At 40.7% G+C, this 25,471-nt stretch overlaps 2 protein-coding genes across 8 annotated transcripts in view; one reads left to right on the forward strand and one right to left on the reverse strand.

Moving 5' to 3' along the window:
- DAW1 (dynein assembly factor with WD repeats 1) overlaps positions 1-5,352 on the forward strand; it is a 30,490-nt gene extending 25,138 nt beyond the window's left edge. For 3 of the 4 annotated variants that reach the window (XM_034782114.1, XM_034782113.1, XM_034782116.1), the window contains exons 11-13: positions 1,970-2,046; positions 3,771-3,933; positions 4,931-5,352. In XM_034782114.1, coding sequence (XP_034638005.1) covers positions 1,970-2,046; positions 3,771-3,933; positions 4,931-4,965 — 275 coding nt within the window. In that variant the 3' untranslated portion in view covers positions 4,966-5,352. The other variant, XM_034782115.1, reaches the window with a different exon arrangement.
- Positions 5,353-8,925: 3,573 nt separating this feature from the next.
- Positions 8,926-25,471, reverse strand: part of SPHKAP (SPHK1 interactor, AKAP domain containing) — a 111,520-nt gene continuing 94,974 nt past the window's right edge. The window contains exons 8-12 of one of the 4 annotated variants that reach the window (XM_034781614.1): positions 18,580-18,759; positions 16,385-16,471; positions 14,291-14,343; positions 14,011-14,195; positions 8,926-11,177 (exon numbers count right to left, since the gene is read on the reverse strand). In XM_034781614.1, the coding sequence (XP_034637505.1) occupies positions 11,034-11,177; positions 14,011-14,195; positions 14,291-14,343; positions 16,385-16,471; positions 18,580-18,759 (649 nt within the window). In that variant the 3' untranslated portion in view covers positions 8,926-11,033. Of the gene's footprint in view, positions 11,178-14,010; positions 14,211-14,290; positions 14,344-16,384; positions 16,472-18,579; positions 18,760-25,471 lie in introns of all 4 variants that reach the window. The other 3 variants (XM_034781613.1, XM_034781617.1, XM_034781616.1) reach the window with 3 other exon arrangements.

A 25,471-nucleotide genomic window follows, 5' to 3' on the forward strand; every position in this document is an offset into this window, starting at 1 on the left:
CTGGATCAAGATGTATTTAAGGAATCTTTATATATTTATATATATATATATATAGAGAGAGAGAGAGAGAGAGAGAGATTAAAAAGATTTCTCCCAAAGTTAAAATTCTCTCATTTTTCAAAAAGAACAAGGAGTACTTGTGGCACCTTAGAGACTAACAAATTTATTTGAGCATAAGCTTTCGTGGGCTAAAACCCACTTCATTGGATGCATGCAGTGGAAAATACAGTAGGAAGACATATATACACAGAGGACATGAAAAAATGGGTGTTGCCATACTAACTATAATGAGAGTAATCAATTAAGGTGGGCTATTATCAGCAGGAGAAAAAAACTTTTGTAGTGATAATCAGGATGGCCCATTTCCAATAGTTGAAAAGACAGTGTGAGTAACAGTAGGGGAAAAAATTAGCATTGGGAAATAGATTTTACTTTGTGTAATGACCCATCCACTCCCAGTCTTTATTCAAGTCTAATTTAATGGTGTCCAGTTTGCAAATTAATTCCAATTCTGCAGTTTATCGTTGGAGTCTGTTTTTGAAGTTTTTTTTATTGGAGTATTGCGACTTTGGGGTTTGTAATTGAGTGACCAGGGAGGTTGAAGTGTTCTCCGACTGGTTTTTGAATGTTATAATTCTAGACGTCTGATTTGTGTCCATTTATTCTTTTGCGTAGTGACTGTCCGGTTTGGCCAATGTACATGGCAGAGGGGCATTGCTGGCACATGATGGCATACATCATGCTGATACAGACTAACATGGCTACCACTCTGAAACCTCTCATCTTTCAGACTTTCATCTTCTTCAAGATGCCTTGTCCAGTTAACCTCAAGCTTTCTGGGGAAATAAATTCTCTTGTGGTTGAAAGTGCATGCGCGACTGCAGGGAGAAAATAGCTTTTGGACGAAGTTAGGTCTGAGTGGCACAAATTTGTGCTTAAACGGAAAGCTAGTTAGTCTTACAAATGAAACTATTACTGTGGCTTCCTAGTACTTAATGAGAATACATAACAATGAGGGGGTGAAATAAACAATTTAGTTTCATGATTGTGTTCAGCAGATTGCACATTAGCTACCTTGATAATAAAATTGTCTCTTGATTAGCTTTAAATAGCCACAGATTTTCTCTCTCTCTTTTAGTCCGCTATTCAGATTATAGCATTTCAGGTGTTCTGCATGGTTCTTATTTCTCATGAGTCAAAATAAATAGTTTTCTGTATTCCAGCCCCCTTGTTTTTTTGTTTCAATATTAGCACATATTAATGATGTATATGTTATTGCATGTTTATTCATTAAGTGGGTGTTTTACATCTTCCTTTGAATTGTTTGGTACCAACCACTGTCAGGGACAGGATATCAGACCGCTGGTCTGATCTGGTTTGGGAGTTCCTATGTTAGGAAGTAAAATAATGTAATTTATGACAAACACTTTGTGACAATGTAGGCCTACAGAAGCCCAATCACTTGGGACACTTACTAGATTGGTCAAAACACTAGCAAACATGCAGTATTTGATTACACAAAGGTTATATACAAATTGTGGGTGTATATTTAGAAGTCATACAGTGGAAGCCATTAAAAAGTCAATATTTTCCTACCATAGCACAGATATTTCCTGACCTACTTTATGTATAAGGGAAACCTGTGGTGATTTCAAATATCACCATGTACTTAAATGTTGACAAATCATGACTTTTTACAGGCAACCACTGCATGGATCCAATCCTGAAAATATGCGTGTGAGTCTGTGGGTTTCCTTGTGTGAGAAAAGTTACTCATGTTTGTATTTGAAGAATCAGGCCTTAAATTAGTTATTCCTAATACAGGACTTTCTTCTGCTTCCACTGAAGTCAGTGGCAAAACTTCCATTGACTCCAGTGGGTCCAAGCTGAGGAGTACTACCAGTGAATGTAAACACTTTATATATAGACTTAAGCAAAACAGTCACAAATGGTTTTTCTTCTAATACAGGATCAGCAAGAGTTTACAATGCTGAAACAAAAAAATGCATTGCAAAGCTGGAAGGTCATGGAGGTGAAATTTCTAAGGTGAGTTGTGTAGTGGTTTCTGGCTCCTCTTTTTTTATTTCTAAGTGACATAATGCTAACCAGCAATTATTACATGTCATTGGCATAAGTTTCAAAATGAAATGTAAGCATGGATTTTTATAGTCCATTGGTGAGTGCTTACTTAGGATGCTATCTTCCAAGACTTTTCAGCTTCCAGTTGGGATGGGGAACAGGGTTCAGACAAGCTGCTTCCCTGATTTTGCCAATTTAGGGGTCTTTGAACCCCTCCTTACTCTGTTTTATTCCTCTGTGCAGCTGGGGTGGAGGCCCATGTCTCTAAGGTGAAATACTAAAGGTAAAATTTTTCAAGTGCCTAAGTCCCATTTTCAAAAGAACATATTCATGTTGGAGCCTATGCCTCTTTGAAAGTCAGGTGCCCAAGTCAATTTTGAAAATAGAATGAAGGCTCCTAATTGACTTAGGTGCTTTTGAAATTTTACCCTAAAGGCAAAGATTGTTATTTAATTATTGCAATTCTTCCTGCTTGTCATTCAAGTGGATCATTATTTCATGATTTATGTGAGCACTCAAACCAGTGTGCAGGCCCATGATGCTTTAATTGTTTGATGATTTCCAAGTTTGAAATATTAACTTTTTAGGAGCTAGGCTAGTTCTTGGCAAAAAAATGAAGTCTTGCTGTTTGTAGTCTGGTGGGTCTGTCCACCAGCTTGGGGACAAAATAATCAGCCACACCAACTCTGTTTTTAGCCTTCAGAACAGTGGCTTTTATTCTTCTCTCACACAAAAACAAAAATATGAACAAGTAACAAAAGCGATAGTCCTGATCTGGACCAATACTGCAGAGTCCTTTACCGTCCACTATGTCAAGGTTCACGGCCCTCCCTTATTCTCAGGGTGACCACAAGGCTTACCTGCCTTGTTGCTCAGGGAAGTGTTTGTATCTCCTCCTTCTCTTACAGACCTAGATCCTCACTTATATCTTCCATCTGGGAATCAGAGCCAATCATTAGCTGGATCAGCTGGCTGCTGGGCTTCTCCTTAGGCTAGGGCTTTCTGTTTCCTTGCTCTGTAGAACCTTAAAAGGGCAGGCTGCTCTGTTACACCGTTTCCCTACATTCATTTGATTATTAAAATCCGGTAGTGAGAGAAAGTTAGATTGAGAAAGGATAGCCTTATCTTACCTACTATGTTCTATGCAATACTTCGTTTCTTCCGGTTTAAAAGAGAAGGGGCCAGTGGCAGGGCATTCTCCATCAAGGGCCCTAATTCTGGAACTAGCTTCTCTACCTGGGAGCCAGAATTTGCCTTTTGGGCACACTGAATGCTGCTCTGTCTTTGCATATATCACATGGAAGGATGTGATAATACGGGGAGTCTGTTGTTTTGCAAGTTCATTTTTTTCAGGGTGGGGGGGAAGAGGCACGATATGTTGGGCACTGTTACTAGCCAATAATTCACAAATAGTCTGTGTGATGACATTTTTAATTGTGTAATAAACCCAATATAGTGAGGTTATGCTCCTTAAATTATATATGAGGAGTTAAAAACATATGCAAACCTGGCAATGTAAAGTAAGTGGTCTTTAATGGGAGTTAAACTATTATAGGGAATTACCTCATTTCACATAAAACACTTTCAAATATACATACAGTGAAAGCTACAGTATATAAATCATGCTTTCTCTTCCAGTTATATAGGCTGGAATGCTAACTGGTGTCACTTTTCTTGTCACTGTTTTAAAGATCTGCTTCAATCCTCAAGGTAGTCGTATCCTAACAGCCAGCTCTGATAAAACAGCTCGACTTTGGGACCCTCATACAGGACAATGCATTCAAATATTAGAGGGACACACTGATGAGATATTCTCATGTGCTTTCAACTACAAAGGCGATATCATCATTACAGGTAACTATCTGGGATTTGTTTGTACTGTTTTATATTTTGAAACAAAACATGTACTTGGACCATTCTACACATGTTGAGAGCACCAGTGACTTCCAACACATAGCCAAGGTAGAATGAGAAATGCACTTAAGAACTGTGGTTCAATTTCATACTGCTATGATCAAATTTGAATATAGGCATGGACAAAGCTTTAGGCTAAACCCTGCTACCTTTTCCATGGGCATGCCCTATCCACAAAACAGCTGACCCAGTCCAGTTCACACACTGCATGCACCGTGAGGGAATAGGACAGGGGTTGGCAACCTTTGGCACACGGCTTGCCAGGGTAAGCCCCCTGGCGGGCCGGGCCAGTTTGTTTACCTGCCGCATTGGCAGGTTTGGCTGATCGCAACTCCCAGTGGCTGCGGTTCGCCGCTCCAGGCCAATGGGAGCCGCGGGAAGCGGCGCGGGCCGAGGGCTGTGCTGGCTGTGGCTTCCCGCCGCCGCCCCCATTGACCTGGAGCAGTGAACAGTGGCCAGTGAGAGCCGTGGTCGGCCGAACCTGCCGACGCAGCAGGTAAACAAACTGGCCTGGCCTGCCAGGGTGCTTACCCTGGTGAGCTGCGTGCCAGAGGTTGCCGACCCCTGGGATAGCAGATGGGTAGGATGCAGAGAACCTCTGTAATGGGACTGAACTGTCAGTGTCTCTGGAGCTGTTTTCTGTGCAAGCTCCATCCACTTTAGAACAGAGGGGATCTTGTGAAAGGGTCAGGCATGAACAATGGGTCCACAACGGCTTGGATCCACTTTTTGAACTCCACACATGGGGGGCAGGAGGGCAGCAGCCATACAGAGTACTGCAGCTGCTGAAGCGCTCCAGTATCTCTTTGCAGACACAGGCAAGAGAAGTCTACTTACACAGATCTGTCTACAGGCTAATTATTTAAGTATTAATTAAGAAGGAAAATATATACGGTAGGGACAAAAGTAATCGCCCATAATATGTCTTTATTACTAGGGAGCAAGGATAACACCTGTAGGATATGGCGCTGACTGAAGATGAGGTATGGCTCAATTTGCTCGAAGCTTTGATCAACATCATAAGAGTAGTCAAAAATCAGCAGTCTGTCAGAACTCTGTTTTCCTTTTGCCCTCTTTGATAGTTTTCAGTCTTGCTGAAGTAGAGCAGTTCCCTGGACTTTGAAAGGCTTGACTCTTTGGACTGCTGAATTCAGCTAGTTATCTGTATCATTAGCACTAATACAATAGGTTAGCTGCATGTTTTGACAGGCCACTGTTCGTTTTTACATGTAACATTTGTAATAAAAAATAGCATCATGGTACTATTAAATGTGTAAAGGGCATTATTTGCACATCTCCTGTGAGTGTTTCTATAGTACATTTACTTTTTTGTATGTAATAAAATGTTTAGCAAAAGTGCTAAGTTGTATTAATTGTAGTGCAATGTTCTGACTGGGATATTTTGGGGAAAAACATGTATTAGTCATTGTTTATAAGTTACATTGTTATTACTAAATATGGAGCATGCAGCATTTAAAAAAACCCTTTTTTTTTCATTCACCTCTTCACCTGGGGTGGGTGAAGAACCTCTAGTGGGGGCTGCCTCTTCCTTCCCCCCACCTCCCAGAAAAGCTGCTCTTTCTATGGAGAGACAGCGGAGTCTAGGACCTAGCTGGACAGTTCAGTCACCAATAACTGTGAAGAGGTGAGGAGGGCAGAATCAAAGTCATGAAAGGGGGAGTCTGGGTGAGCGGGGAACAGAAGGTATTTGTGTGTGTCTGTGTGCAGTTTGTATTTTCCAAACACTATAACATCTCACTGAGCCATGTCCATGTGTTCCCCTCCTATGCAACTCAAGGAAACAGGATCCAGCAATACAAGGACTCTGCAGCTTTAAAGCAGCTGCAGAGCCAATGCATTTGTTCCCACCCTGTCCAATAAGAAGTGTGTGTGTGTGTGTGTGTGTGTGTGTGTGTGAGAGAGAGAGAGAGAGATATTCATGGGACAGCAGCGTTCCAGCCCTGCGGTCCCATCCAGCTATACCAGGGACTCTGTCTCCCCTCAACCTCCAGAACTCCAAACCAGTCATAGCACTACAGCTGACCAGTAGCAGGGTTATCATTGGCTGCCAGCCTCTATGGATGAGCTCTGACCTCTCAGAGGGGGTTGATGGATTATGCAGCAGGAATCAAAGCTTTGTGGGGAACAGAGAGTGGGGAGAGGATGCGCTTATTATTTAGTGAGAGCCCCCTCTTCAACTCCTTGTGTCACTCCATGATTATTCTCACTTTGGGGCCCCTCAGACCTTTTGTGGAGGGATAGGAGGAGCACCCACTTAATCACCTTTTCTCTCCGTGCTGCTTTCCTGTGGCTTTCTCCACTCTCTCACTTTCCTCCTCAGCTGGTGGGAGGGTGGGGGTGCAGGAGCCTCACAAATAGCAGCCACTATCTTCCTATTAATCATTTGTAATTAGCCTGGTAGACCAGATGGCTCATTTAACTATTTGTCCTGCTAAATGCTAACATCTTTACAGCTGCAATCAAGTTATTTTCTAAGGGCCTATTCCCAATTATGACAATGGCTGCAGGACGGGATATATGAAACATTAAAACCAGTGGCATTATGCGTTCACTGGTAGTTGCCAAAGGCGTAGTATAGCCTCAGAGTAGTGGCTCTGCCTTGAATTAAATCTCTCCTTACACTGTCTGCTTTCCTTCTAAGCTAGAGATGATTTTTATTTATTAAATAGCTCTCATGGTCTCTGATCATATCCCTGACCAGTCTCCCTGACATTCTGAAAACTAGAATACATGATTCATGGTAACAGTCATTCTCTGCAGGTTATACAACCCTGTACTAAGGCCATGCAAGATAAACAGGCAGTGTCTGTAGCAAAACCTGCCTCTGGAAACAAATAAATCCTGAATTTAATAGGCTGACTGTAGGCAGATCATAATCATTCATACCTTGAGCCACAGTAAAATGTTTTCAGCCTTGGTTAATTTAGCAAAGATTTGTGAGAAGACAATCTTTGATGTTAGCACAATGTATTAGGAAGAGTTTGGGTTATCAGAAATTAAGGATGCTAAACATAAAAAAACCAGACCCTACATATTAGTGAAAATTAAATTCCCATGCAAATGTTAGGACTACCAGTGCTGCAGCAAGATCTGGCTTAATTAAGAATTAAGTGCTTAATTCTGCCATCCTAACTTATGTTGAGGAGTTACTACTATACTCAGACAGGGAGTACTATAAACTTCATTGAATTTTAGTGTAGGCCAGATTCTGCCTCCTCTTTACGTGGGTGTGCAGTAGACTGAACGGAAGAACGAACTATAAGAAGACTTCCTGCATCCTCCCCCTCGAACCTAGGTATGGGTAAGGCAGAATTATTAGGCAGAGCCCCATGCTGAGGAGCTATAGTGATCTCAGTCCAAGTGTAGGCTGCTGGCATTAGCTGAAGCTCCATAAAATATGGTGTTCTCCTTTCTGGTGAATTTCATCATTGCTCACTACATTTAAAATTCACTGTAATTTTGCAGCACACTTTTTGATAGTGGACTCCCCCTTCCCACCCACCCCCAACCACCATTCTGATTTCCCAACCCAGTTAAGCCTGACCTTGGGTTTTCTTTTCTGTTCAGCAGTGGGAAAGGCTTTTTTTACACCTGACCATTAGGAGTATGCAGCATTTGTGACAATTAAATAAACTCAGGCATTTCTGCACTGCTTAACCAATGACAATAAGGAACCTGGTTTAGCTCTTGCCTCCCTCCTGCATTGAGCGAAAAAGGAGAGAGCGTAGCTGTGGTTATTCTGAGCCTAATCCTGAGACCCAATGAGCACTTACCTCCCATATATTTCAATGGCGGTGCAGGTGCTCAGCATTTCAGGATCAGGTCCCATGTGACCTGAATAAAACTTGGAACCTCAGCAAAGCCCCAGCTCTCTGAATGGAAATGAAAATGAACCCATTCTTAAATGAGAAGTTAAAGGTATAACATGAATATAACATTGCATAGACACGGGTCTCTAAGCATGTTGGAAACAATTACAAGTTAGTGACAGTTACTTAAGTTCACCCACTTCTAAGATTTTAATTTAAGGTTTAAACCGTTAATATTGCTCGCTAGTTTGTTGCCAGCCCATTGCTCAAGAGTTGTGTGGAGCTGGACGAGTGAGGCTAATTACTCACTAAACTGAAATTTCAGAGCAGAATTTAGACACTCTCTGTGGGTCTAACAGTTCCTTTTTTAGACTTGTGTGACCTTAGTCTAGACAAGGTGAGTGAGGTAATATCTTTACTGGCCCAACAGAAGAGAACAGAAGATCTCCTCTGTGTGGCTTGAAAGCTTGTCTCTCTCACCAACAGAAGTTGGTCCAATAAAAGATATTACCTCACCCACCTTGTCTCTCTAATATCCTGGAACTGATATGGCTACAACTAACCTGCATATAACCTTAGTATAAACAGGTTAATGTTTTATCAGTAGGACAATACCTCCAGCAGAACAGCGCCTTCTCACACTGTGCAGGGATATTGGTTTATTACTGATTCACTTCCTATTGCAACTGATCCTCTTACAAAAAGTACACATCAATATAATGCCAAGTCTGACCCTGTTTGGCTTCTGATATCTGTTAAGATCTAATCACCCACTCCATCGCTTTTTAAAACAGAGCTACAAGTAGAGATATAAGTCGTGGCTTGATTTTCAGAGGTGAGCAGCTACAAATCCCACTGAAGTCAGTGGGCACTAGAGATGAGCAGCACTTTTGAAAATTAGACCATAAATAAATAAAACTAGGGGCGTGAGCCTTTGAGGTGATGAGCGACCTCAACTTTGCGTTCAGCAAAAGCAGGTTTGGGAAGGCTAAATGATTGTCATGAATATTGTTTAGTTGGTCAAATAAAATGTATTACACAGTTTCCATTTCCAATAGGCAATAAAAACACAGCAACACCTTTTAGAAAGGCAAAGGGGACATATACTGTAACACAAATTTATTTCTGATTAGATTGCAACATTAAGAACTACTGTACAGAAGTAACTTCATCACACTGTTACAACCCAGTCATGATCGTTGTGCTTTGTAGGGTAAGTAAACATTTATTCTAGCACAGCAAAAGTTCGTATACTGACAACTAACTGGATTTAGTCTAAAAATAAATACCTTTTCCCATTTATTAGAACAAACAAAGTACTTTCAATCTGTAACACTCAATACGTACGTTATTAACAGTCAGCCTCTCCGAGATGCTGAGTACCCACAACTTCCACTGGCATCAATTGGAGCTGTGGACCTTCAGCACTTCTCAGGAACAGGCCCAACAGCTGGACAGTTCAATTTAGTGTATATAGTAGATCAACCTTTATATTGGCAATAAAGTGACCTTGACTGTTCTGTGTATACTGTAGAGTAAATGTAGGGTTAGCCATGTACCTTTATCACATAGATATAGATAATGATTCACTGACAAATCTTTTCCCTAACAAATGAGTGTGAGAGGGTGGAAATGGATTTAATGATGGTAACACTGATAGTATGGCTCTTTTTCATAATTTATTTAAAACTATTTCAAAATTTTCAAAAATATTTAGTGCAAAATGATAATTATTTCAGGAAAAATTACAGAAGCATATACTGATATAAGGAAAGTAAACGATCTCTTTCATATAATTTTATCAGGGAAATACAGGTAGAATTTCTCTTACATCATTTAGTGTAGGGGAAAACAAAAAAGGAATGTTTGTGTTTTCAAAGAAGCAAATCACAGTATATGTGAAATTCAAACAATAGGAGCTTTGCTGCAATAAGCTGTTTTTTCCCCTTTAAATTCAAAACCAATCTCTTTGGCAGAGTCAAGAGAATTTATAATTACGTATATAATACTAACTGTTCTTCTCAACAGCAGTCTACTGTAGTTATATCAATGTTAGTGTAATAACATGAACTGTCATTTTTAACCAAACATATATATCCAAAATGAGCAGGTAGCACTAAGGTAAACAAATGCTTATAGGTGCTAAGAATCATTTTGTATTTTTGTAAGTAACAAAAACAAAATTAAAGTTTAGATATGTGTATGACAATACAATCAGTTTTTCAGGTAGGATTATGCTCAGTTGATTTTTCTTTTTAATAATCAATTAAATTAGACTAACAATTATATAATCTGTTATATAGTGCTCTTTATCCATAGATCTTAAAGCATAAGATACTTTCATAAGAAACTAACTGTCATCACCCCCTTTTCATAGATAGGGAAACTGAGGCACAAAGGTGCTGTGACTTTCTCAAGGTGACACAGCAGGTCAGAGCTGGGATAGAACCCATATCTTCTGATTATCCACTGGTCCAAACTGCCTCTGATTAAAATGGAAAGGAATCAGAATGTTTTTAAAGAGTAATATTTGAGAGTTCCTCCAGAAAAACACAAGACGGGTGAAAGGCTATGGAGAAGAAATAAGTGGTCTCACATGAGGAAATTATAATGCATTTTCAGCAGCTTGTTATTGTATCATCTACCTGTAAAGGTCTAATAGCTCAAAGTCTTCTACCCCTTTAGACACGGTGAGGATTTTAAAAAATACTTATATATCTATATCTATATTATTTATCTAAAGATGCACATCCTCCTATGCATTCATTTGGCTGTCCGTCTGGAAAACACTAGCGTTCTAATAGGTAACCTGTACACATATTAGTGTTTTAAAAAGTGAATGTTGTTAGTGTATAATTCCATTTCAGTTGATTGAAATAATTAAAGGATATGAATAGAATATTTGATTATAGAAATATATCCTGTTTTCATCCATCCTTCATATTATCCATTCACTTCAAAGGCAAAACACCCATCCTCTCCTAATACAGTACATCCGAAAGTACAATATGTCAAAGTTCTCCCACATGATATAACAGTATATGGTGCACCTTGATTTCACTTTGCTCAGTGTACAGTTGTGTGCACTGTCCGCAGAGTTTCTATATCTCTGCTCGTTTTATGCACTGATGTTTGAAAATTAGAGCATTACACAAACCACTGCCACTTAAGCTGGATTAAAATGAAAATGCCAAACATTTACGAGGTTTCTTATCCCAATTCGAGAAGCCAGTCAAAGAGGCTAGGTGTCCTCTCCCTGCTTTCCTCATGTAGCTTGCAGTATTGTACCAGCGCATGAAAGATATCACCCACTTTCCAGGACTTCTGGTGAACTAACCGCATGACATCTAGAAACTAGATAAAATGGCACATTTAGGGTTTCATTCATTGTGTATTCTTAACCAGCTTTTGTTAAATAAACACATGCAAATAACTCTTCAGAGTATGATGACATTACTGAGCCCTGCCAGGGATCAGAACGCCACTGTTTCAGGCACTGCATACACACAATAGCACTGCAATATGGTGAGGGGTCTGTCTATAAAATATGAATCTGAAAGTTGTCTACTTTTGGACATCTGGAAACTTTGCATTTCAAAGTCTATAATCTGTGAGAGCCAGATTCTGTTCTTAATGACACCAGTTAAATCAAGAGCAATTCTGCTGAAATTAGTGAAGTTATTCCTGTTTACAGCTATGTGAGATCTTTAATCCTGATAAATAATTACAACCTTCCATGATATTGACAGCCCATTATCAAAATCTTAGGTACTGTATCTTGTACAACCCTAGGGATCCAACCTGAAGAGCTTAGATTTGAAGGAAAAATACTTTTCTCTTTCATTATCATAGTCAGTATTCTTGTTTGGTTACATTTCATTTATAGTCTTAAACAGCTGGAAAAAATCCTACATTGTATCCACTTTTGTGCTTTCCTATTTTAATAAAGGACTTCGTAATGTCATGCATCTGGCCTATCTTTTTTCAGGCTTGGAAATGAAAATCAAAGCTTTTCATTTTCTTGAATTTCACAATCAATAACTAATTAGGCTCCATTTTATACATCTTCCAGTTTAAAACCACACAAGAAAATATTGTGTATCTGTAGCTCATGTAGCTGTTTGCTATTTACATACTGAGTCCCAAACTTTAATATGTATTTTAATTATATGTAATAAGCACGTGATTTCCAAGAGCAGCTTTGTAGGCAGGATGTACTTCATTATTCTCTAGTGCATTTTAGCAATTGAATTAACTGTTTGCAAAAGCACATGAGTAAAGCTGACAGCTGCTTCTTAAATAAGATGCAATTTGGACAGTTGCTGCTGAATGCATTTTAAATTATGTTTGTGATTCCCAAATGCATGTACTCAAGAAATACCAAACAATATCTCTGCTACATAAAATGATCTTCCCAGAGATATTATTTTAAAATGCCAAAATATTGACTGTAATATTTTTTCTTTCATTGATTTATTTAAATACCCTGACATTTTTGTAAACTTGGTGGCTGGATGGAACCTTTAATGCTGACCCTGGGAAAGGGACAGTTTTGGCAGTCATAAACTGTCTGAAATGGCATCCTGTGGCTATCATTAAGGGGGAGTAAGCAAGCCCTTGGAATATGAAACATCCTCCATGTAGCTGAGGGCCCACAGTGCTGGAGGCCATTTTGAGCTTGCATGCTTTGATGCTTTGGAAAAACCCCATAATGAAACTTGAAAAGGTTTAAAATCTGTCTGCTTCTCCATCTAAAGATAGTTATGCCTTCACAAAGGTGGCTGGCAAAAGTGATGTTTAATTAGTAGCTAAAGCCCCAGTCCTGCAGGACTATCAGTTTTAACTGGGGTAGGTACCCTTGTGGAAAGCTGATTGTTGCAATTAAACACTCATATTCAGAGGAGAGGCTGTTATGAATTTTATAAAACAGTCTGAAAAGTCTTGAAAAAACCCTAATCATTGTGCAGAATAAACAATAAATGGAAGTTCTAGTCACTAGAGTGCATTTTCTTGTATATTTGAAATCTGGGGGTCCAGGTCTTCACTGTGCTGCAGCTTCACTAGCACAAAGGGTCTATAAAGCCAATGGATCTGCCCACAGGGGAAGTTCTCTGAGGTCTGGTCTATACTACCCGCCTGAATCGGCGGGTAGAAATTGACCTCTCGGGGATCGATTTATCGCGTCCCATCGGGACGCGACAATCGATCCCCGAATCGGCGCTCTAACTCCACCAGCGGAGGTGGTAGTAAGCGCCGCCGACAAAAAGCGGCAGAAGTCGATTTTGCCGCCGTCCTCACAACGGAGTAAGTCGGCTGCAATACGTCGAATTCAGCTACGCTATTCACGTAGCTGAATTTGCGTATCTTAAATCGACTCCCCCCTGTAGTGTAGATGTACCCTGAGTGTGTGTGGCTGTGGAAAAGGAGGTATGCTCAGCACACAGCTGTGCTCCAACTCTTCCCATCTGCAGGAATTGCTCCTTGGGTCTTTGGGCAACTAGTCACAAGCTCAGTCATGTCTGAGGTAGCTCTAATGTGTTGGGCTGAAGCAGGGTGGCCCTGGAATAGGGGCGGTTCAGTGTTGGTGTAGAGCCACTATCGGGACCAATGCCAAGTGAAGCACTGGTAAACAAGGCCCTCTTTCAGTTTTTGGAAGTGAAATTTACCTCAACGTATGGGATCCCTGCAGAGTCTTATGCACTACTCTATGTCCCATATCAAATTCTGCTCCTATTGCCACTGAAATCAGTGGGATCAGGATTTTCCCCAACTGGCTTAAGTGGGACCTAAGTGGAGACTAAGACCTTGCATGGTGCTTGTTAAACTCCATGTAACCACTTGGCACTGTCCAAGAACATCCTCATTAAGGGTCTTTTTTTTGTTAACTCTGTCCTGATTTATGCAGCTGTCACTTTCATGCAATGGAATGGCTGACCTGAATAGGTGAAATCTGCTTCACTGGTGTATACTGTTCTCTATTTGAGGAGGTCTCATTTTAAGCTTATGCTCTAATAAATTTGTTAGTCTCTAAGGCGCCACAAGTACTCCCGTTCTTTTCATTTTAAGTTATTATTCTTTTGAGCTATATACAACAGCTGGGAAGCATTTTTGTTGTCATTACAAACTTTTGATTTACAGTTCAGAGGTTAAAGTACATTGATGTTATGCCCTACACTGTAAATACTACCTTTTCAATTCTGTTTTCCTGAGATCTCTGAAAATAGATGGTTGGTATTCCAAGTTCAGAAGCCGCTATCCACTGAAGAGTGGTTCGTAGCTCTGCATCTGGGCACTCTGGCTCCAGGTCAAAGTTTATCACCAGTAGGTCTTTTTGACAATTGGCTGTTTCCACTGATAGTCCAGAAGTGCTTTCTGAAAAAGGAGTCACTATGCAATTATGTGTATTAACCTTAGAAGCCCTACATCAAGTCAAATTTCTATGTCACAACTGATACAATTCCACTTACCCTCTATGTTTTCTGGCTGTTCTTTAAGGAAAGCCTTTTCTTCTGCTAATTCACTTAGAAACAAAACAACAACAAAGCCTGTTAGTAATATTAGGAACAGTGTAAAGCATTGTTTCATTAGAGTTGAGGTGATGAATTTGTCTTATAATGTAAAATTGTAATCTCTAATGTTGCAAAAATGATAATCAGTATGGGGAGAGATGCGAATCAGGGTACATGCTGCACAATGTTATCCCCACAGTATGACATACTGCTTGCAGAGTGCCTTGTACATCACACTTCATGAAAATCAATATATCGTTACTGTTGGCCATTGTGAATCAGGGTAAGAAACTACAAGTCTTGTGACATGTGCCACCCATGCTGCATCTTTTTAAATCTTGCCTTCTTTTTATACCTGTCTTAGCTGTATGTAACCATAATGAACTAGTGGCTTCAGGAACTGTCATTTTTTTAGCATATCAGCTCTGTTTTGATAACTGGGTTATTTCAATATCTTCCAAAAATGTCATTGGGTCCTCATTTCATATGTACCACTATGCTTTCCTGGTAGACAGCAGGGGGAAAACTCCAGATTCAGTGTCACAGAACCCCGTGCTCCCCACCCTCCCTTTTGGAGGAGTAGGTCCCCACTATCTACATATTGCAGAAGGCTGTACATCTGGTAATAAAGTTACAGCCACTTGATATTTGCAGTGATATTTGCAGAGGTATAGCATCCACTGTATAGAGTTACATAGGATCCCATCCTCTACTTAATCAAGGGAAATTGTGCATGGGTAGCATTTGGCTTTTAGAACTACTATTATCCCCCTCAAAAAGACTGCAAAATCCCAGTCTTAAATGGAAAGTTACATGGAAGCAAGATCATATACATTTTTTTTTGGTAGCCACTGCCATATATGGGGAAAAGGTTAAAATGGCAGTATTCACTGCATGGTTTATCATGAGTGTAAGGCAATTCCTTGGCATATGTACACCATTCATAACTCTACAATTAAAAATCTTCTTAGATCTTCTATTTCAATATCAAACTATTCTATGTCTGATCCTTGCTTTTGTAGTTACAGATTGCCTTATTTTTCTTGCCTTTCCTGACCTCTGTCTTCACAGCATCTCAAGTTTCTTGGCTGGCATCTGGTAAATTCACCAGTAGCTGGCTAGTGATTGAGAACACTTAGTTCTACAGGCACTTCATATGTAAGTGAAAGGCGTCAGTTTGAAGTGTCTGTGGGCAGCAGTCAGCACTCCATGGTGTTGGCAGAAAGGTGTAAATGTTTTATTATGGCTACCAGCCTCAGTTGAAACAGAATATTTACAATTCTACAGAAAGGTGATTGGCATATGGGTATATCAAAAAGGTCAGAATTTTTGGATATAGCAGGAGAAGCTAGATCCTCAGTGATCTAAAATGGATTGTGATCCATTAGTAGATTGTGAGGAGTTTCTGGGGCTCACGGTGATTTTGCAAAGAGCCTATCTTCTCTGCATGAGGTACAGTATATTAATTTCTACAATTATACCACTGCATTCTACCACTTACCAGTAGGTTATACCATGTTTCAGGGTACTAGAATCTTTAGGCAGGTACTTGTACATCTCTTTATAACTTTATTGCTCTTGAGCAAGCTTGGTAGAATCATGCCCAGAGACAGTGGATAAGGAGTGTCTTGGGCCAAATTATACATCTTCTTGTAAAGAAAGTCATGATTTCTCTTTCCTTGGCTTAAATTAATTGACTCTGCTATCCTGATCTTAACTGCTATTAGGAGAAGCCTTTGAGAAAGTTATTTTTTGAGGAGTGTTTACATAATGGGAAGTGGATAACTTAGTTAATTCTATCTTTAAACAAAGCACATGGTGGATATATATCCTTCAAGGTGTCCACCAGGAACAGCCTAACCATAAGCTAGTACCATCACTCTGCATAAGGGTACCTGCATGTGCATTTATCTAAGACTAATGACAGCTTAAACAGCATCTTAGAAGCACTGATAAGCAGGTGTTTGGCATGTTTTGGATGATATAAATGATTTTCAGCTGAAATTGGAATAGTACTTCTAAATATTAGACTTCATTTTAGTGGCTACTTACTTAATCATAGGAGAAGAGGGCATGTTTTCCTGATAAATTTCCAGGTCCATAATGCCAAGACTGCTAGTGGTACTGCTGTTGCCATTGCTGACAAAGCAAAAGTTTAAATATTAGTGCCAATCTGCACTACCACAGATCCATACATTTTCTAATTAATGTGCAAAGAAAAGTGAATGTGATGTCCCCCGGTATACAGAGTTACTGCTCTAAACCCAGGTTACACAAAACCAGGGCATATTACTCCAATCCTGCTCAATAAATGATTCCCAGGAACAAGGATACTGACATGTTTAAAATAATTCTAGATGAGTCAAGTATCCAGTGATACTCTGAACTGAAAAAAAATAATGGACCCAATCTTGTTAATGGCTTATGCAGTGATATGTGAATTTTAGTCCAACATCTAACCTTTGACAGAAAAACAAGCTGCATGAGTTTTTATACAGCATGACTATCAAGTAGTTAGAGATGTCCTGGGTACACCTGCGGAGATTCAAATACCTCTGAACATGGTGGGGTAAGGCAAGGTATCTCTCTGCCTGCCTCACTACTTACCTTCTGGGTAACTCCATACCCACAGTGCAGTAAATCATGCCATCTGAACACTGCAGGGAATCTGATGGAATTTACAGGTATAATGACAATCTGTCTTGTCTTGCTGTCCAGTATGAAATAGACTGAGATTTCAACCAGGGCCAATGTTTTCAGTGGGATCAATAATATTTGGAAGCATTCTCTTGGGTTACCTTGCAAGAATGAATCTTTCCATCTCAGGATGTTTGATAAGATAATGCCTTTTTACTGTATGACACCATCATAAATTCGATTATCACTCTGTCCGCATAACTATACAACCAAGATGCTGTGTATTTACTGACCCCAGTGCATATTAACACCAACAATGGAGAATTTTTTATCCTATGTAGTAGGGGTGAAATTGAACCAGTTTAATTGAAACTATTTCAATTAAAACTCCTATAGTATTTTTCTCACACCAAAATAGTGACTATGTAGTACCTCTTGCCATCAACTTTTACAAAGTCAGAGTGTTAATGATTGGTGCACTCTAGCTTACTGCATTGATTTCTCAGTGGGAAGAGCCATGAGGCACAATATATTAGTTTTCTCACATTTACGAATTTGTTAAAGGCTGGGCCCATGTACATAATGAGATGCACATTCACCCAAACTCATATACATAGCCCAGTTCAACATTCTTTCAACTAACCCAGCAGTGCTATATGACATTCAGAGACTCTCTGCTTTTCCCCGCCCCAATATAGTACTTTCCCCTTTGTCTCCACAATGCTGAGGAGAGTGATGTGGTTAACAGGCAAAAATGTTAGCTTTACCTGAGAAAAGCTTTTAGTAAATAGTAAATCTTTAAAGGGCTGAGGTCAGTCAGACTAACGTAATTGTATATAAACTCTAAGAGCCAGATGACTTTTTTGACAAGTCTGGCCTTGAGAGGGATGCAGACTGTGGGGCACTAGAGTGGCAATCCCAAGGAAAAAATATGCCAAGTCAGCTACAATTGCACCTGCTAACTCAGAAAAGGGCACAGCGTAACAGACACTCTCTCATCCTTTAAGAATTTGCTCCCACTGTGCTGGTCAGCTGTGTGGGTACAGAGGCGGCTGTGAACTCTAATGCTACCAGTGATGCTGGCCTAGTCTAGACCCTCTACTCCCTGTAGCTACATCGAAGCTGTCCCTATCTAGGGACTCTAGGGAAAGGAGAAACTTCCTGTGCTCCCATACAAACCCAGTCACAAAATGGCGTAATTTTTTACTCTGTGTTCATCCCAATCAACAGAGAGCTCTGTACAACATCCTAAAATGTAAATTACTCAAGAAGATGCCTGAATAAGCATGTTTGCAAGCAGCAGTAGAGAAAACAATTCATAGTTCACAGTAATTAGTTTGTCCAATGGTGCTTTCATTGTAGGGGCATGATGCAGTTGCTTGGGGTTGAGTAGTTCTTTCTGGGTAGGATTCTAGCTACTAATGTATACAAAGACCTGGCTAAGAACCAGAACTTGCACTGCAAAACAAAAGACACGTTCTGTAGCTAGTTCTGTTTCTGTACATTCTGATTACACCTTACGCGTCTCACATTCCTGACACACAATCATCAAACCTTTAGCTTGGTGATTAGTCCCTATTGTACAACAAACACAAATAGAATGCAGATACCTCATGGATCTCTCACTGAGTTGCAAGTAGCTACTTGTATCATCAGGATTGTCCTCATCATTAACGAGCTGGGACCAGCTGCCTGTGCTTTCATCGCTGCTGTTGAGAGGGTTTGGAAAGTCTTCAGCTGTTTTTGTTTCCACCATGAGTTCAGCATCTGGTTTGCTTCTAGTATCAACACTGCAAGAAAAGGCATTATTGATATGGTTAGTGAAAAATGTAGGAGTTTAAACTAGAGTCTCCGATCTTCAGGCAGTGGAGAGCTTGATTTCCAAAGAGCCAAGTAGCAGCAGGACACTTTAGTCAGTTTCAAGTTTTGTATTACAATTTCTGGCTGTGCTATAGTGGAGATATTCGTGGGGACTGATTCCTTTCTCATTCAGTGTAAATCTAGGATAAATCCACTGAAGTCAACATAAGAACGGCCATACTGGGTCAGACCAAAGGTCCATCTAGCTCAGTATCCTGTCTTCTGACAGTGGCCAATACCAGGTGCCCTAGAGGGAATGAACAGAGCAGGTAATCATCAAGTGATCCATTCCCTGTCACTCATTCCCAGCTTCTGCAAAAGAGGCTAGGGACACCATCCCTACCATCCTGGCTAATAGCCACTGATGGACCTATCCTCCTCCATGAATTTATCACTGTAATGTTCAGCAGTATAAAATGGTGCAAGATCAGAATCTAAACCATTTCTTGTTAGACCAGATTTTTAACTGGAATTTGCGTAAGATTCTCTTTAAAAATGGCTTTTATTATTATAAAAACAAAACAAATGAGCCTTTCCATTACAGTAACTCCTCACTTAAAGTTGTCCCGGTTAACACTGTTACGTTGCTGATTAATTAGGGAACATGCTCGTTTAAAGTTGTGCAAAGCTCCCTTCTAACGTCGTTTGGCAGCCGCCTGTTTTGTCCACTGCTTGCAGGAAGAGCAGTCCATTGCAGCTAGCTGGTGGGGGCTTGTAACCAGGGTGGACCAGCAGCCCCCCTATCAGCTCCCTACTCCCCTAAGTTCCCTGTGCTGCAGCCGCCCAGCAGGCTAGCAATCGGCAGTTCAGCTGTCCCTCCCCTCACTGCCATGTGCTGCTCCTGCCCTCTGCCTTGGAGCTGCTCCCAGAGACTCCTGCTTGCTGTGCAGGGGGGGAAAGGAGGGGGCTAATGTCAGGGTGTCCCCCTCCCCCCTGCTCCTGCACCCTGTTTACCCCTTCTCCATATAGAGCAGGGAGGGGACACAGATGGAGAGAGACAGAGAGAGCTTGGGGCAGCAACTGCTGTCTCTACTTCCTGATCCACTTAAAAAGACAATGCACTTAAGAGTGGGTCAGCTTACTTAAAGGGGCAGTGTGCATCTCTCTCTCTCTCCCACACACAAGGTGTGTGTCTGTCTCCCCTCCCTCGTGTTCGTGCTGCCTTGTGTGAGAGGCTACATTAACAACAATGTGTTAACCCTTGAGGGCTCAGTCAAGTGCTAGTTCATCATTTAGCTGCAAGGCATTCCCTAGCAAATATCCCTTCCTCTTCCACCCTTTAACTTCACCACCTCAACCAAGCTTCACAATCATCATAGCTGTGAACAGTATTCAATTGTTTGTTTAAAACTTATACTGTGTGTATGTCTATATAATATATAGTTTTGTGTCTGGTGAAAAAAATTTCCCTGGAACCTAACCCTCCATTTACATTAATTTGTATGGGGAAATTGGATTAACTTAACATCGTTTCGCTTAAAGTCACATTTTTCAGGAATATAACTACAACATTAAGCGAGGAATTACTGTATTTTGGGAATGTCATGTCACATAAATGTTAACACTACCAAATTATGGGCCTGTATCATGACCTAATTGTAATTGGATGTTTAAACCCACACCAGTAAAAATATGTCTTTTGGTTGAGTAGGGATAGGGAAAGAGGTATCAGATAAAGTCCACTTCAGGCATCACCTGAGGAAAGGGACACATCTCTTTGTATGCCCTTAGAATAACAGATGTATTGGAGCATAAGCTTTCGTGGGTGAATACCCACTTCATCAGACCCATGCATCTGACGAAGTGGGTATTCACCCACGAAAGCTTATGCTTCAATACATCTGTTAGTCTATAAGATGCCACAGGACTCTTTGTTGCTTTTTACAGATCCAGACTAACACAGCTACCCCTCTGATACTTAGAATAACAGTAATTCTTAGCAATTATATGGGATAGCACTTAATGTTTGTACAGTGGTTTGAAAATATAAACAAATTAATCCAATTGTCAGTAAGTATTTTAAGGATGCTTATTATCTTTGTATTTCCAGTTGCATAACAGAGGTGTTAAATTTCTTAAAGTGCAACAGTAAAAAATAAATTGTGTTAGACATCACAAAGTATTAAAAACAAGATACATATCTGAGTCAAATAAAAATCCCTGAAAAGAAGTGTAGTACATGCATGATAAAAAAAAACACCATTAACATATTTAGAACTGAAACATACCAAATTTATGCTCAAATGTCGGTCCCATTTCATCTTAAATGTCACTGGAGAACCTCTAATTGGAAAAGGAATATGCTCTTATGTGATACATGCATTCTTTCCCTAATCCATTCCGCCACTGAAAGTACAGATGCTTTGCGCAAAGCCATCTTGTACACATTCTAGCTACTGACTGTGCTACTCCCCAAAGTTCTCTTTCATGTTTAATTAAAAAGTGTCTGAATTATTTACAATGCAAACATCCTGCTTAAAAAACTCAAAATGCAGCCAGCAAATTTTCAATAGCTTTTGACTATTTGGCTATTTCAAAATGACATGCAAAAATCTAACATTCAACCTTTAAGGCAACATTAAATCTATTCAAAGAAAATGAAAAGGGGAAATAAAATAAACAATAGCATCTTTCATCCTGAAGGATTACGAAGTGCTTCCCTAACTATTTATTCACACTACCATTGAAATCCAGCTATCTTTTGGTTGGACAGATGGTTGACAGCACACTGCACAACAGAAAGTAAGAGGAAAATTTTCCCAAGGATGCTGTGTCACATCCTTAGGCCTGGTCTACACTGCGGGGTGGGGTGGGGAAGGGTATCGATCTAAGATACGCAACTTCAGCTACGAGAATAGCGTAGCTGAAATGACGTATCTTAGATCAACTTAGAATCATTTACTTCGCGTCCTCACGGTGCGGAATTGACGGCCGCTGCTCCCCCGTTGACTCCGCTTCCGCCTCTCGCCGTGGTGGAATTCCAGAGTCAATGGCAGAGCGATCGGGGATTGATTTATTGCGTCTACATGAGACGCGATAAATCGATCCTCGATAGATCGATCACTACCTGCCGGTAGACGTACCCTTATTCTTGAAGTGCAGCTGTACTCTGAAACATGTCTTTGAAATGCTGCACCTTACAAAGCTGCTCCATGTGTGTATCTAGTCATACCTTCTTACTTTAAACAAGCTTTTGCTCCTTGTATTCCCGATAGCACTGCAGAGCCAACAGAATGTAGGGAGGATGAGTTGGGTAGTATACTGATTCATGCATCTATAGATTAATTATAAGGCAAAGATTTGGCCCTCACTTGCATAAGCATAACTCTATTAAAGACTATGTGGTTGCACAAGCCACTGTGAATATGTCCACACTGCATCAGGGATAAAGCCTCCCAGCCTGGGTCCCCAGACCTGTGCTAGCAGGGCTCATGCTAGTGCACTAAAAATAGCTGCGTAGACATTGCAGCTCGGCTGGAGCTTGGGCTCTTAAGCTTGGGGTGAACCTGAGAGCCCGAGTTCCAGCATCTACAGAGTTACAGTAGAACCTCTGGGTTATGAGCACCTTGGGAATGGAGGCTGTTCGTAACTCTGAACAAAACGTTATGGTGGTTCTTTCAAAAGTTTACAACTGAACATTGACTTAATACAGCTTTGAAACTTTACCATGCAGAAGAAAAATGTTGCTTTTAACCCTCTTAATTTAAATGAAACAAGCACAGAAAGTTTCCTTCCCTTCTCAAATCTTTTTTTAAACTTTCCCTTTATTTTTTTAATGGTTTACATTTAACGCACACTGTACAGTATTTGCTTTTTTTATTCGTCTCAGCTGCTGCTGATTGTGTACGTCCGGTTACAAATGAGGTGTGTGGTTGGTCAGTTCGTAACTCTGGGGTTCTACTGTAGTTATTTTTAGCGCTCTAGTGCGAGCCCCACTAGGGCGAGTCTGTAGGCCCAGGCTGGGAGACTTGCTCCCAGAGGTAGTGTAGACATACCCTGGAGGACTAATAGGTATGCAGGACTTTTACTTTTTTGGTGATTGTACATGAGAAGGAATGAACGCAGCTTGACTCTCAGAACCCAAATTGAGCTTGGAGCACTGGTGATTAGAAAAAAATGTTTTTACTTAAAACTCTGCACACTTGATGTGAGTTCCTAAGAAACAATAATGTGGACCCCCACAATGCCACTTTTAGGGACTCACTTTTCTGAGCAGAACTGAACTTCAAGAGAATTGCCCTGGGGACTGTGGTATCTGCTCTGCATGGAGACTCTGTTTTATGAGAATCCTAAAAGAGACCTCAAATGAATGCATAATAAGAAAGAGCTAATGAAATGGCTACAAGAACTGAATTACAATTAATCCAAGGTGAAACAGTAGCTTTCTGGCTTTATAACTTGGTGACCAGAAAATACAGAGCCTATTATTTTATCTTTATGTATCTTGGTACTATCGCCTTTCCAGATTACCGACAGATCTGGCTGAGGAACCCCTGCCTATTTGGAGTGAGGGTGAAAGATCACCCAGAAGTTCCTCTGCCTCAAAAGGGATTCACTATTTTTTTGGAGTGGGATGAAATAACAGTTTGGGGATCTGTCCCGCCTTGCTCTGTCACTCAGGACAACTCCTGAGAAGTTACTGTGTCAGTACCAGAGAAACCTCTGTGGCCTTGGAGGTTACCCAGAGGGGAAATGTCACAGGGTGGCTGTCCCCTTTAAGGGTAGTCAGAGATCAGTCTACTCGCAACAGGCTTCTTTAAGGAGAACTAATCATCTTGGCCTATTTGTAAGCAATTATCTGCCTCGGTGGCAGGTTGGCAGCTAACTGACTAATGAACACTTGGCCATAACAGGCTACCAGAACTCAGCTGGAGGGGTGTGCTCTTAGTGAGAGCAGGCCTTTAAGGAATGGAGCTCCCTGATCAGCTAACAAGAGGAGAAGCTGGCTGAGGACTACAGCTGAGCTGAATCGTAACCCAGCCCTAGGAGGAGAGCTGTGGACTCCTTATCTGAAGAGGGTGAGTCTGTTGAACTATAACCCAGTCCTGGGAGGCTGGCTCGGGACTCCTGAACTGGGGACAGGATGCCTATCAATGTTGGACTGAAGGGAGTAAAGAGGGGGCTTTTGTACTCTATAAAAGAAATTAATAAGTGGGACCCCAAAAAGGGGTTATCTTGTTCTCAGTTCCCAGGTCTGAGTAAATGACTGGAAGCACCAAGAGAGCTGAGGACATTGTACCTGCAGGGCCACACGAGGGTGTGCTTTGCTGACAGGATGCGCAGGAGCTGTACACTGAGAAATGGACCTCATTTTCATGCGGTTCCCCATGCCCACCAAGAAGTTTCACGCCTCTGTCCTCCTTTCAGCACAAAACCCATCACCATTATCATTCAGCATGCTGAGCAGCTAGGTAATGTTGCAGCAAGGCATACCCTTTACTACCATGTCAACTGCACTTGATATATATCCCTAAACATAAAATCCCCCATGTTTTTGTTATTAACAAGTGTTTAATTTTCTTTTAGAGCCATTAAGCAATTAGATACTGCAAGTGCAATGTCCCAGTCAGGCCAGTCTTTCCATGTGGTCCTGATTCTCACACACAGAAAGTCCATTAGAATCACTTGGAGTTTTGTGTGTGGATCAGCATTGGGACCAATGTATTCCGTACAGAGGAGCTCCCCACCACTCCCAGCTTCTTATACGTTACATTTCTTTTCCAACTATTTTCTCTCTCCATTGTTGTATTAACTAACCAAAAGAGAAACAAGACATTATTAAAGAGTTATATCAAGTACTAAATATTAGCGAAACAACAATGGCATCCTTTTAAACAAAATAGAAGTAGACTAGAAAGAGGAATACTTCAGTAATGTAACCTCAGCTTTTCTATCTTTTCCTTCTGCAGAGAGTCATTCAAAGTCTGTACAGCTTGTATTTCTTGAGAATGAGAACATGCTGCTCGGTGTTTTGGTGGAGTATCTGGGCTGAAACGTGTGTATCAATCTGTTACTGAACCACTTTGTTTCATCAGTACCACTACAGTACATTTCACATGGCCACATCATGAATTGTTCACCAAAGGCACAGATGAACCAGGGTATATTTGTCTGACAATAGTGGATAAGTCAAGTCATCATTCAATTCACCTACCTACATGTAAACGTTCTGCACACAAACAGAATTCACCCCCAAGCACGTGTAAATTGTGCAGATGCATATAACCTTGCTCTATCATCTCCCCACACCCTCTACACACCAAGAAAGAATAACATGGGGCCCACCTGCCTGTGTGGTGAGCCTTGCATGACCAATCCCTGTATCTCTATGCTTTGAAAGCTTACTGACCTCCTCTGCCTCCAGTGACAAGGAGTGAAATCTTGGTCTCACTGAAGTCAATGGGAGTTTTTTCATCGACTTCAACAGAGCCAGAATTTCAGCCAAGGTCTCTTATTCCTTCCTCCATTAACAAGTCATATTACAACCACAGATGAGCTACATAAGTCACAAAATCCCCACATCTGTCTTCACCCTTACAAAACTCAGGTTTCACACTGAGGAAAGAGCAAACAGTATCTTTAACCACACCAGAAGCAGGTACACAGTTGCTGAGTGGATTGTCCACCAAGATATTCATAATA

The sequence above is a fragment of the Trachemys scripta genome, chromosome 9, assembly GCF_013100865.1.
Source record: "Trachemys scripta elegans isolate TJP31775 chromosome 9, CAS_Tse_1.0, whole genome shotgun sequence".
Classification (NCBI taxonomy): Eukaryota; Metazoa; Chordata; order Testudines; family Emydidae; genus Trachemys; species Trachemys scripta.